This window comes from Echinops telfairi, unplaced genomic scaffold (assembly GCF_000313985.2).
Source record: "Echinops telfairi isolate 266 unplaced genomic scaffold, ASM31398v2 ScPeMD7_2291;HRSCAF=2852, whole genome shotgun sequence".
In the NCBI taxonomy this organism is placed as follows: domain Eukaryota; kingdom Metazoa; phylum Chordata; class Mammalia; order Afrosoricida; family Tenrecidae; genus Echinops; species Echinops telfairi.
The window spans coordinates 37,257,921-37,270,463 of NW_022106189.1; the positions used below are offsets into that span (position 1 = coordinate 37,257,921).

General features: G+C 51.5%; 1 protein-coding gene across 2 annotated transcripts in view; it reads right to left on the minus strand.

Annotated features, from left to right (window-relative positions):
- ADAT1 (adenosine deaminase tRNA specific 1) overlaps nucleotides 1–10,259 on the minus strand; it is a 19,564-nt gene extending 9,305 nt beyond the window's left edge. Inside the window, exons 1-8 of one of the 2 annotated variants that reach the window (XM_004704787.2) lie at nucleotides 10,239–10,259; nucleotides 8,732–8,791; nucleotides 7,371–7,561; nucleotides 6,819–6,887; nucleotides 5,186–5,240; nucleotides 4,404–4,534; nucleotides 2,399–2,999; nucleotides 849–994 (exon numbers count right to left, since the gene is read on the minus strand). In XM_004704787.2, coding sequence (XP_004704844.1) covers nucleotides 849–994; nucleotides 2,399–2,999; nucleotides 4,404–4,534; nucleotides 5,186–5,240; nucleotides 6,819–6,887; nucleotides 7,371–7,539 — 1,171 coding nt within the window. In that variant the 5' untranslated portion in view covers nucleotides 7,540–7,561; nucleotides 8,732–8,791; nucleotides 10,239–10,259. The remainder of the gene's footprint in view (nucleotides 1–848; nucleotides 995–2,398; nucleotides 3,000–4,403; nucleotides 4,535–5,185; nucleotides 5,241–6,818; nucleotides 6,888–7,370; nucleotides 7,562–8,731; nucleotides 8,792–10,238) is intronic. The other variant, XM_045293653.1, reaches the window with a different exon arrangement.
- Between the last annotated feature and the right edge of the window lie 2,284 nt (nucleotides 10,260–12,543).

The window sequence follows — 12,543 nt, forward strand, 5'->3', positions numbered from 1 at the left end:
GGGAAGTGGCTCGTGAGTCATCGTGATCATTTTAGCAGCTACCCATCATCGGACTGCAGTTATATGCCAGAGACACAGCGGATACAGGAAGTGTGAGTTCTCATGTAAATGCTCCCAACAAGCCTGATAAATGGCATTCTTTGCATTTAACTGAATATGTAGAACAGAGACCAGGAGAGGTTAAAGTGTTCAGGGCCATACAGAGCAGGGATGTGACCCAATGGGGGTGTCTCTGGAGGACAGAGGTCATCTGGGGTATACTGGCTGAGACTCTCCATAACCCACTGAGCCCTGTGGAACCCTGGAAATCCAGCAGCTTACTCAAGAGCCTCCACACTGTTCCAGGGTGGGACAATGGGCACCTTGTACATAGTCTATAATTAGCCCCCCTTTCCCTCCTGACAACCTGTTGCCACCACAGCAAGTCAGTGTCTGTGGTTATAACCAGATCTGGCCCGCTGCACAGGTGAATGAAGAGCACTTTGGGCACGTAGCAAAGTCACAGGAAAGACATCACAAGACCAACCAGGACAAGTAGAAGTAAGGAGTCCAATAGCCACTCCAGGCCAAGAATCCTAACTCCACCTCAATGCATATTCATGATTATTCTTCGGAATATTCAAAACCTCCGCAATTAACTTCCCGGTATATGTGTATTCAATTGTCCCTATTTTCCAGGGCTTGCCTTGGTGGCATTGGTCCCTGCTTGCTCCTCTGATGTAAACCTTCCCCTTTCACTTGGTCCCTGCCAGTTTCAAGACCTGGGTTGGTAACAAGCCTGCTTAGGCTGGCGGGAGGCGACCCCTCTCAGGCTGCTCCACAGGACAAGCCCTCCCATGCCCACTCACCTGCCCCACAGGGAACCAGCCGGCCTGGGCTGTCGGCTCTTCTTACCCGCACAGCACCTCGACTCTGCTCAAACTGCAAATCAGACTGCTCTATCTTGAGCTCCTGGACTCCAAAGCCTTTGGGCAAAGCTGACACGTGGCTACACCTAGGTGTGAGGGGAAATGCATTCACTTTCGGCCCCCTCGAAGAGAACCACGGGCAGCTCGGGCTGTGGGCTGAGTTTCAGCACGCTTCTCTGTTCACACAAGAGCTGTGTACACAAAGCTTCAGAGACTGGAAACTGCTCAAATGTCCACGCGCGGATGCATGCAGAGACAAAAGGTGGCATAGCCATACCAGACACACAAACCACAAGCCCGCAGACTCTGATGCACTATGTCAGACTGACTCTGCACCTCGGGGTTTTCCAGGCTGCTGTTTGGGAGGGGATCACTGGGTGGGCTCAAATCTCCAACCACCTGGTTAGCCACTGACTATATAAACTGTTTGTGCCACCCAGGGATTCCTATCCACAAGGCAGAATAGTATTCATAGCAACACGAGCCCCATGTGTCTTTGTCTACTGGGGCAGGGGATTTGCAGGTGGGCGCTCCGGAGAAGCCAAGGCAGGAGTACATGGCTGGGGGAAGGCCCTTCCGAAGTGAGAACTCTAGGACTAAACTCGAACCCCCAAGTGGGTTCTTAAATTGGGACATGGTCAATCAGCTTTGAAAGATTTGAAAAGCTTAAGAGAAAAACAAACAAACAAACAAAGGAAGAAACATCAACGTGCCGACATCTACTTCCTGGGGAACCCTTTCAGATACCACACTTACCCAGTGGCATGAAAGCTTCCTGTTCTCTCGTGTCTTTCATGCAAAATAGGTGCCAACCTGACACTCACTGGTCTGGGGGTGAGCAGCCAGCCGGCGGCTCACTGTCCCGGCACGGAGAGCACAGGGCACCCAGGGCACCATGGTGCCTGCGCGGAGCTGCTTTTCTTGTCTAAAAGCAACAGCTTTTTTCGAGTAGTAATCCGCACGCCCATACCACTCACCCACTCTCAGAGTGTAATTCAACTCTTTTTACTATGTGCTCAGAGTTGTACTACCATCACAGAACATTGTCATCATCCCTGACAAAACCCTATAGGCCCCTTCCCCTAAAAAGAAGAATCCTGATGAAATACTTGGGGGGGTGGGGGTGGAGGGAGAGATTAAAAAAAGAGAGCAACCCTTTGGGGCACATCCTCCTGGGCCTTTGTCTAGAAGCATACACACTGAGACCAAAAGGCTCTCATTTGACCTTGCACACGGCTCTGTGCACACGGAAACCCTCTTTCCGCCCCTCCTCTTCTCAACCAGAAGCCGTTCACTGCCTTCCTCCTCCTGTGGCTGGGTAGTTTTGTGGGTCCCTTTCTTTTCTTTTTAAAATTTTATTTATTTGGGGGGGGGGTCCCTTTCTTTTCTGAGGAGGATCCTTTCCTTAACAGTTTCCTGAGGAGACACGCTTAGAAGTGGGAGGCTCTCCAGGCACATTCTCCCGCCCCCCCGCTGCCGTGCCCTCTCACCTCCCAATCACTGCTCTCTGCATGGCTTCCTGGCTGTAAGGGCATTGCCCAATGACCACGGCCGACAAGTAGATGGGCTCTTCTAAGAAGTGTGTCAGCAGTGCCCCTTGGCAGCCTAGGACGTTCCACCGGGCCAGCTTGTCGCTGCAGGACATGGAGCAGGTCCGGTCCCCCCGGCCTGGCTTCACTCGGAGCAACCCCACGTGGTGATAGGCAGCCCCTGGCTGCCTTGGGTCTCCACAGTCCCCGGGTACACATTTGGCCCCAGTTCTGTACACATCCACTACCTTGGCCCTGCTGGGGGCCAGCCCTTCTGTGTCAGAATTAGAGCTGGTGACAGTTGGCGGGGGTGGGTCCTTCTCCTGTGTGGTCCAACTCAGCGCGGGAGTCACACCGTTGGTAGCCGCCCTGGCCGGCGTCTCAGGCTCCAGCCGCATCTTCTTGGTCCTCAGACTGTCAGGAGCTTCACCTGTCCTCTTCCTTTCTGGAGTGTCCAGGCTACCGCTGACCTCGACAGCTGCCATGAGGGCCTGCTCTCTGCTGACAGGGAGGCACGGCTGGTCCTCAAACTCCAGCATTGGAACGATGGAGGCATCGCCACCTGTGGGCGGACAGACCCGTCAAGCCAGGGGTTTTCAAAAGTCAGGTCCCCAGGGCTGCCACGCCAGCACCCTTTGGGAACTTGTTAGAAACAAACTCTTGGGGCGCATAGTAAACCCACTGCTGTCTAGCCGTGTCCAAACTGCTGAGAAGCCGAGGACCAGAGAGAGGTGTATTTTGTGGACATGGCTGAGAGGTGTTCCTGTCTGGAAGAACTGTATCCGGAGCACTTCTGACCCTGAATTGTACCCTGCTAACTTCTCTAATAAACCCTCTAATGGTGAGTATGGTCTGAGTGCCGTGCGGCCGCTACCACGCACTGCTGAGCTGGGCAGAGATGTGGAGAGTGTCTCGGGAGGGAGGGCTGGCGTCGGAATCAGTAAAGAGGGTCGGGGGATGGAGGTGTGTTTCACCTTCCTGTCACAGGAATTGGTCTCATGCAGGGGTGTGTGTGCATGACTTTGATGCTCCTCCCCCGTGTAGTCCATGGTCCCCATGTCATTCTGCATTCAGCAGAGTCTATGCTGACTAACCACGCCTGTCTACATTTCCTGAGAGAGCTCATCAGGGTAGGTGATGTGATCCTCTTACTCACGCTGTGTGCCCAGTACACAGCATTGTGCCTGACTAGGAAAGGATCTTTGTTCAAAGAATGAATAAGTGGGATAAATATCAGTGTACAGTACGTTACAATCACAGAACTGTGAACTTCTAGTTCCGTGGGTGGTTTCAAACCATGTAGGGCTTCAGCCTGCAGCTTTCCAAAAGCCTCATTCTGAGAAATGAATTAAGAAGCAAAAACAAAACCACTGTTCTCACACCAAGTCACAGCAACCCTGAAGGAAAGTAGAACTGCCCCATCCACTGGCTTGGGAGGTTGTAACTCTTTATGGAAGCAGACTGCCCATCTCTCTCCCAAGGAGCAGCTGCGGGATTTGAACTGCTGACCTTCCAGTTAGCAGCCCCAAATTTCACCCCATCAGAGCTCCTCTTGAGCACTGAATTAGTCTGAGTGAAGTTAACTCGGCTCACTCCACCCTTCCCTTTGGTAGAGATGTGATTCCAAAAAGCAAACTCAGGGCCATTGAGTCCATTCTGACTCACAGTGACCCTACGGGGCAGAGTAGAACTGCCCTTGTGGATTCCAGAGACTGTCTATCTTTATGGGGTGGGGGAAAGCCTCATCTTTCTCCTTCGGAGCATCTGGTGGTTTCAAACTGCTGACCAGCACACAACCGACTATGTCACCAGGGCTCGTTCAGTGATGTGACTGGTTTCACGGAAACCAGAAAAAAGCACTGTCAGTGGTTGCAGCCAAAGGAGCTTTTCTTGAGAAACACATCTCCGGCTAACATTTAAGGAAACAGACAATATAACACCCATCCGGAGACTGGGGTATACGTACACGGGGTGTGGCTGGAGAAAAACACAAAGGAGAGGTCCGGTCTGAGCTTCCACCGTCCTCTCTGAGTCCCTGGGACAAAGATGCTCTCCTCTTCCAGGGAGGCCGCCAGGTGGAGCTGATGGAGAAGGTACCTAGTGGGTGCAGGATGTTATCAGGAGCCGCGGACCCCTGTGGTAGAGGGACATCTCTGACTGGGAGATGCTGCGAGAGGCGGGAAGCATACTGCAGTTGAGTGGGATTGGGAGTGACTTGGAATGATGAGAATGGTCTAGACCAGCATTCCTCAAAGCGTGGTTGGTTCCTGAACCAGCAGCTTCAGCACTGCTGGGGCACCTACTAGAAAGGCAACTTCTCCGACTGCCCTGCCACCTACTGGGTCTGGGCCCTCCTGCTGTTCTGAAGCATGAGGACCACAGTGCAGATCACTAGAAACGTCAAACTCACCGCTATCCAGTCGATTCCGACTCCTAGCGCCCCTACAGGACAGAGCACGACTGCACACACACCCGCCCTGGGTTTCTGAGACTGACTCTTCACAGGAGCAGGCAGGCAGGCTCCTCTTTCTCCCTCAGAGCTGCTGGTGGGCTTGAAATGTTGACCCTGCGGTTCACAGCCCAACACATAACCTGCTACTGGACCTGGGCTCCTTCTGCAGACCAGGACCACTGACAGTGTGGTCCTGGGACAGAATTGGTATCACCTGCCAGTGTGCTAGAACTGCAAGTTCTGGACCTCCCACCCCAGACCTGCTAGATCACAATCTGTGGGGCAGTGGTTTTTACCTTTGGAAGCTCCTTCTGGCAATGACCTCTGCATGGCTGTCATTGAGGATGTCTCCTGTGGAAAAGACAGGGCCCGAGCTGAAGGCACAGATGGCCTGGAGAGGCCCTGATTGTTAGAAGCAGGACGCCACCATTGTCCCAGCACCTGGGATAGCCATGCAGCTGCTGGGGGGCTGTTGTCGCCGAGTACCCGTCACTAATAGCCAGCAGTGCTGCTCACCTCACGGTGGGCTGGATGACCCTCTGTGGTGGGGGCTGTCCTCTGTCCTCCAGGAGGGTTAGCAGCATCCCTGGTCCTTACAAGCAAAACCACAGGAAGCCAACAGCACCCACACCCAAAAGTTGTGACAACCCAAACTGTGTCTAGGCAGAACCAAAGGTCCCAGGGGCTTGAGGAGGAATGCCCGGTATTGGAAGGGCATCTGAAGACATGACTGACCCAGGACCTGTGAGGTGTCTGACTGACCCAGGACCTGTGAGCTGTCTCCAGGCCTGAAGCTGACCAAAGTCCTGGCAAACACCCCATTTCCAAAAGGAGTAGGAGGCAAAGGACATAGCATGTTTAAATGTGAACTTTTCAGAGTCATCTGAGCGAAAGCTTACAGACCACATCAGTTCCCCAGTCAACAAGTCATAGGAATGTTGCTCAGGCTGCTTCCTCTCCTGTGTTTCCTGAAACAAGTAACCTTGACAGGAGAAACAGACATCCTTAGAGGAGCTAGGATCCAAACAACAACATCTGGGTGTTTTCTTTTGGATTTGAGGGAAGGGAACCTGTGTGAGGATCCCACATTCAATCAATGCCATCAAGCCAAATCTTCATGGAACAGAGAGCCTCATCTTTCTCCTGTGGACCAGCTGGTGGGTTCAAACTGCCGACCTTGTGGTTAACAGCCCAACACTTAGCCTGCCACGCCACGCTGCATCTAACCTCCAGAGCTCAGGGTGGCGATGGCAGGGCTGCCCAGGACCTGGCCTAGTACATCTGTATGTTTGCAGGTGGCTAGTCAGCCCAGAGTGGTCTGCTTCTTCCCTTCCATCTGCCCTGAACTTCTGCTGACAGTGAACTTTCAGATTCCATTCCCATCCTCAGAAAACTCCCTCTCCCTCCCGTCACCACCTGCACCCTGGCTGAGAACCACTGATTTCCGGGGAGTTTCTCTCCAGAGGACAGAGGCCCAGGCTTCCACAGTGTCTTGCCCTCAGACTTGTGCGCCTGGGGCTTGAATGCCCTTTTAACTGAGCAGGCCAACCGGTTTCCTTTTCTACTTCAGTCTCTGTTCTTGCTGAATGGCTTCGTCATGCCTGGGGCAACACCAGGAGAAAGGGGGGAAGCTGCTCCCTGAAAGCGCCTCTACAAGTTTCACCCGGATCAAGAGCGGCCTCCTGGGGCTCCAGCAGCCGCTTAGGGCTCTGTGCCTGCTATTTTGCAGCCCTGCTGCCTACCAGACAGTGAAGCCCAGGGGACTTCGGGCTCCAGCACGGACACCCTGGCCTGCTTTCGGTTCCCTCAGGAACACTTCCTGGTGGCTCTGGCTCCCAGAGGATGGTGTCTAGGCTCTTCCTCTGAAGAGAAGAGGGAAGGACTATGTGGGCACCAGCTCCCAAAGCGGAGCCCTGGGTCTGTGCTTACCGCTCTTCCTCATCTTGGACTGGCCAATGCACTTCGTTCCTGTTCCCACGGAGACAACTTCCTTTGTCACTGAGGGGAAAAAGAACAAGCAGGAAGTGAGCTCTCCGGGTCTGAATGATTCCCGGGCTGTATGATCTCAGGCTGAATCATTCGTCTGCTCGTTCCTCCAGAGGTTTGCCGTGCTCCCACCCTACCCCCTACCCCCACCACTGAGGAGTTGGGTCTCCCACCCTCAGAAGGTGCATGGTCACCTGACTGGCAGGGGAGGATAGGGCATAGCATGGTTTACACCGTGCCCACTATGGTCTATGACTGTGCCAGCGTCTCCAGGTGCTGGAGAGTCAATTCCAACATTTGGCGCCTCCCATGTGTGTCCGAGCAGAGGCCGGTTCCGTGGGGTTTGCGATTGTGACCTTTCGGAAGATGTTTCTTCTAAGACACCTGTTAGCTAGCAGCCAAGTGTGTTCTCTGTTAGCACCAGCCGGAGGGTTCATGGTTCGTCTAGCAACGCATCATTCCTCCCTCTCTGCTGGGGAGGGGAAGAAGCCTCACCTTGCACCGGCTGGTCAGGGGCGTCCCTGTCCCGGCTGGGGGTTGACCGTATCTTCACCACGCTTGCCAGTAACGTCCACTCCCGGTTCGGCTCTGGCTTCCCTTGCTTGGGCAGCTGGGTCCCATAGTGTGTGTAACACAGCCGGGCGATGTCGTCTGCAGTCCACATGGTCTGAGCTTCCGCTGAGGCCCTGATGGGAAACCACCACCATCAGAGGGGCCCAACCTCCAGAGAACCGGTGCCAGGTGCCCCCCTTGCACCAGGAGCTCAGACGGTCTCTGATGTCGCTCACCTGCGTTTGTCCTGCAGCCCCTCTATCTCGGGCGCTCAGGGTCACTTTCTCCTGCCGTCCCCCTTCCCCCTTTCCATCTTCACTGAAAGATCCTCCGGGGGCTACTCTCACTTGGAAGCACTACCTCAGGGCCTGACGGCTTGCTCTCTGCTTTCATGGGGCAGCCCTCACAGCACAAGGCTCATCTTTCTGGAAAAGTGGGGTGTTTTCGTTTCTCTTTCAGGGATTTTCGTCTTTTTTTTTTTTTTTTTTTAATTTTCGTCTTCTCTTCACCCTCTAGCGACTCCCCGTAGATGCCATCAACAAAGCAACCCTTTTGCTTACACGTTTTACAAAGCACAGGGCCCAGAGAAATAGGTCATTTCCTCCCTGTAGGAGTGCAGCTTTCCCCTCCCTTCCAGGAGCAGTGCTTAAGTGTGGGCTTTTGGAAACGGGAACCCAGCCTGCAGGAAGGGGGCTGTTAGTTACATTGAGGCGATTGCCAGGGTTTTGGAAACGGAACCCAGCCTGCAGAAAGGGGGCTGTTAGTTACATTGAGGCGATTGCAAGGAATGCCAGGAAACATGTATCAATTGTTGGGGGGCAGGGAACAACGAATGTGCTTTGTAAACTTTCACTCAAATTACAAAAGAACGTTGGGGGTTAAGAAAGGGTGGGCTTTGGAGAGTTAGGCTTTCTGGGTTCTAATGCCCACTTTGCCAAGATCAATGTATTGGATGAATATGACTTAACCTGTTTGAGACCACAGCAGTATAGAACCCACTGGGGTTATGGTAAGATTAAATAATACCTCTGAAAGTGCTTGCTACAATTTTCAGCATAACATCAACTGTGATTAAAAGCAAACCAACGACACTCACTGCCACTGAGTTGATTCCGCCTCAGAGCAGCCCTACGGCAGGGGTGAACTGGCCCGTGGGAGAAAGCCTGAGCTATCTCCACCAGCACAGCTGGTGGTTTGAACTGCTGAGTTTGCAGCTAGCAGCCGAATGCATAACCCAGGATAGCACCAGGGCTTATCAACTGTGGCTGTTACTATGAAAAAGAACACTTAACATTGTTCCTCACCTGATTTGACTTCAGCTCCTTGGGCCTGGTGCAGGGTAGAGGGGGTGGGAGTGGGAAGAGCTGCAATGGGCACATAAATCACGAATGCACAATTATTATACAGATCATGCCTAGAAGAGGCTGAAGACACTTTGCGGGAAACTCTCCCAATCTCGCCACTCCTAATGCTCCTTGGATCATCCTGGTATGAAAAACCATTTAGTGGATGAGCTTCAGAGGGAGATGGGCGTGGCTACACATGACACACACACACACACCACACACACACACCCATGTGAAGTAAAAGGGGCTAGGTGTTATTCGTTGGGACCCAAGGAGCGTCTGGAGGCTGACATGTCTATGAGCACCAGCATCGTGGTATGCCAGTCTGCCATCATAGCTGGTCATCGTGGTCAAAAATACAGTCACTAACATTCGGAATACATTTTGTGAAATAGGATATTATGTGATCTGGACGTTAGGGAAATGCCAAATTATATACAGGCAGCTCCCAGATTAGGAATGCGTTCCATTCCCAAATCTGTTTTTTAAGTTGGGTTTGTACCTAACAGGTGAGGTTTTCATACCTAACAAGTTAGCCAAAAGGTTTATCTTAGGATATTGTGCACTTTTCTTTGCATAAAAAGCAAACACACTTTTAATATCTATTTTTGCTGCACATCTCAAAGTAGTACCTGTTTGTTACTATAGACCGTTGTAGGTATCTCAAATCAAACAAAATAGGCTTTATGGGGTTGGGGATCAGAAGACCCTTCTCGGAGCACAGAATTAGTTTAAAATGGAGTTTTTTTATTTCTAGGGACTTTTCACAAGGCTACATATTTCCTGAAGGAAGATAACCTGGCATCAATCTAAAAATTAAACCAGAAGTCAAACATCCCAAACAATAACAGCCAAGGATGGCACAACTTGCCAGCCAGAAAAGCCCAGCATACACCCGCACTTCTCATTCAGGAAGCTGATTGTGAATGAACACGCAACTCCGTTGGAATTAATGTTCTGATACACGGGATGCGTTCCAATCAACCTCCTTGTAGATTTTGGGCTAAATTTTCCATATGAAACAATTGGCATTGCATTGCCCACAAGACCCCATCTTCTATCAGTTACAACAAACTGAAGAACCCACTTCTTTCTCAGAAGAGGATCTGGACTCCCGCAAGTCTCCCCGGCCCCCCGGAAGAAAAGAACTTCTTCCCCAGGAACCAGGGTGGAGACCACAGTTCTGCCCGTTACAGGACGGAAGACAGCCTGGGAAGCATTGGCACCGCGGGGGTCTCCACTGGGGTCCGCGGGCTGCTGCTGCTGCTGCACAGCCACAAGCCAGGCACTCGCCTACAGGAGCCCGGCCCGCTGTCGAAGGTGATAGACGTGATACAAGTGGGGACGTGATACACAGGATGAACTACAGTCAAAGACCGAAGGGGCACCAGCCCCGGGGCTCCCTCACTTCCACGCCCCTCGCCCCGCAACCCCACCACACCGCGGGCGCTCCCCTCCCACCTACACGACACACAGCCGCCGCGGGAGGGACCCGGAACCGAGCGTCAAGGCGGACGTGACGTCTTGAGCGACGGCTGCTCTTCCCGGCCCCGCCCCTTGCGCGCACTGCATGCTGGCCTTTGTAGTTCGCTAGGGGCGCGGGCAGGATGGGCAGTACTGAGGCTAGTTTAGGAACGCAGTCACACTAGATGATGCAAGCTACCTGTCTCATTACAGGGCGGCAAGCAGGACTTCCGTATAGACTTTGAATCGTTGAATGATGTAGTATAACACTACCATGCTGTCCTTCAAGTGTCAAAGTCAAATGAAATTGTATTAACCCAACCCCAAACAAAACTCACTGCCATCAAGTTGATTCCAACTCACAACGAGCTGTATTGAGCTTATATTCTGAGCTCTGTTTGCAGAAGTCTATGGGTAACAGTGAAAAGCCAAAATCCAATTTCAGAGTTCCCATGTGAATTCAGCCTCGCCTGGTTTTGGTGGTTATGCATTGGGTCACTACCTGCAAGGTCAGCGGTTTAAAGCCACCAGCTGCTCCTTGGGAGACAGATGCGGCTTTTTACTCCCAGAAAGAGTTCCAGTCTCAGAAACCCCCAGGGGCAAGTTTGCCCTGTCCTATAGGATCAGAGACAGAATTAACTCCATCACAGAGTCTGGTTTTTGAGCTTGGAATTTCTTCGGACAATTAACAAGGGATGTACACAGTATTAACCTCAGGCAGGGTGCCAGTGGAGTGTATTACCTCCACCCCTGCCCTGCCCAGGGAGGGGCAGTCTCCCTTAGGGGTCTGCTTGGATGTCTTGTTCTTGGGGTCATGATCCTGAATCACATCCTGACCGGCCTTGGTTGGAAGGCCCTGACCAATCTTGTAAGCTCTCCTCATGTACTGTGCATGTTCCAATCATGGTCTCGTTCCTGCTTCTGTGGTTCCACCTGTAACTGTGAAGTATTTACTGATTGGCCAGTCTGGCTTTTGTGTTTCCTTTACTCTCCCATGTCTTTTACTTAAAAATAGGTTTTTGGCATATGATTCACATACCATACTGTTTAATAGTTCAATCATATTAAGAGTTGTGCAATTTCAGAACATTTTCTTATTGTGCTGTTATTAATCCTACGTCCTTTTAAAATTCACGACTCTCAGGAAAACTGTGGACACCATTATGACTTTATGTGCCCCCTCATGCAGAAGTGTTTTTGTCTTAAGACTGAAGAAATGAAAACAAAACCGAGTAAATGTTCTCCTTAAGTTATATTTGAGATTTCTCCCACCCCACCCCCGGTTTCTGAGGAGCAGATAGCTTCATCTTTCTCTTGCAACAGTTGGTGGGTTTGAACCATTAACCTCATGGCTGGCAAGCCCAGTGCTTAACCAACTGTGCTATTAGGGATCCCTCTCATTAACCCAGTATATGAAAGATATTTCAACAGGTCACCAATATTTCTTAAATTGAGCTGTTGTGCATTTGAATTTTCCATGGTTTTCGAAATCTGGTATATGGTTTTCCTCCATACCACGTCTCAATTTGGACTAGCCACCTTTCAGTTGCTCAGTAGACACATGTGGCTACTGCACTGGGCAGCACTGGTCTAAACAATTCAGTCGGGGAGGAATGGGCAGCAAAGCCATCTGCAGGTTTCAGGAGCCTGTGCTAAGCAGCAACCACTACCATCTCCAAGGCTAAAAGGCAAGAGTTTATTTTCTTGTTACTCTTCATATATTACAGGAGCCAAAGTCCAACTTGCTCCTTCTCATCCTTCCTTCTTTTCCTTCCCAGAGGAAAGGGGCTATAGCTGTTCCCCAACGCTAAGGACCCTGGCTCCTCATTCCTCTCTTCCCAGCTTCGTTGTTAATGTGCAACTGACTCCCTACTTTCTGTCTTTAAAGCAGCAGTCATCTTCCAGGGATGAGGGTGACCATCAATCTAGCTGCATCATTGTCAGTCACCCTCAGTCACACCCATCACCTTCTTAGCCCGGCTAAAGTGAGCTGAAAATAATGACAAAATACATTCAACTCCAAATTCACTCTTCAACCAACGGACAATTCCCACTTGGATATCCAGCAGGCAAGTCACATGAATGCCTTTGAGCTACACCTTCCAGACCTGCACCCCATCTTCCCCATCTCAGTAAATGACAACTCAGCTTTCTCCGGTGTGAAATCGTTCATCACCCTCGATTCTCTTTCCTGGAAGTTCAGTCTATCAAGAAAATAAACAGGAGGCAACCAACCATTTGTAACCTCCATTGTTAGCACCCATCTTCCCGGAACACTCCAGGAGCCTCCCCACTGGACTCCCTTT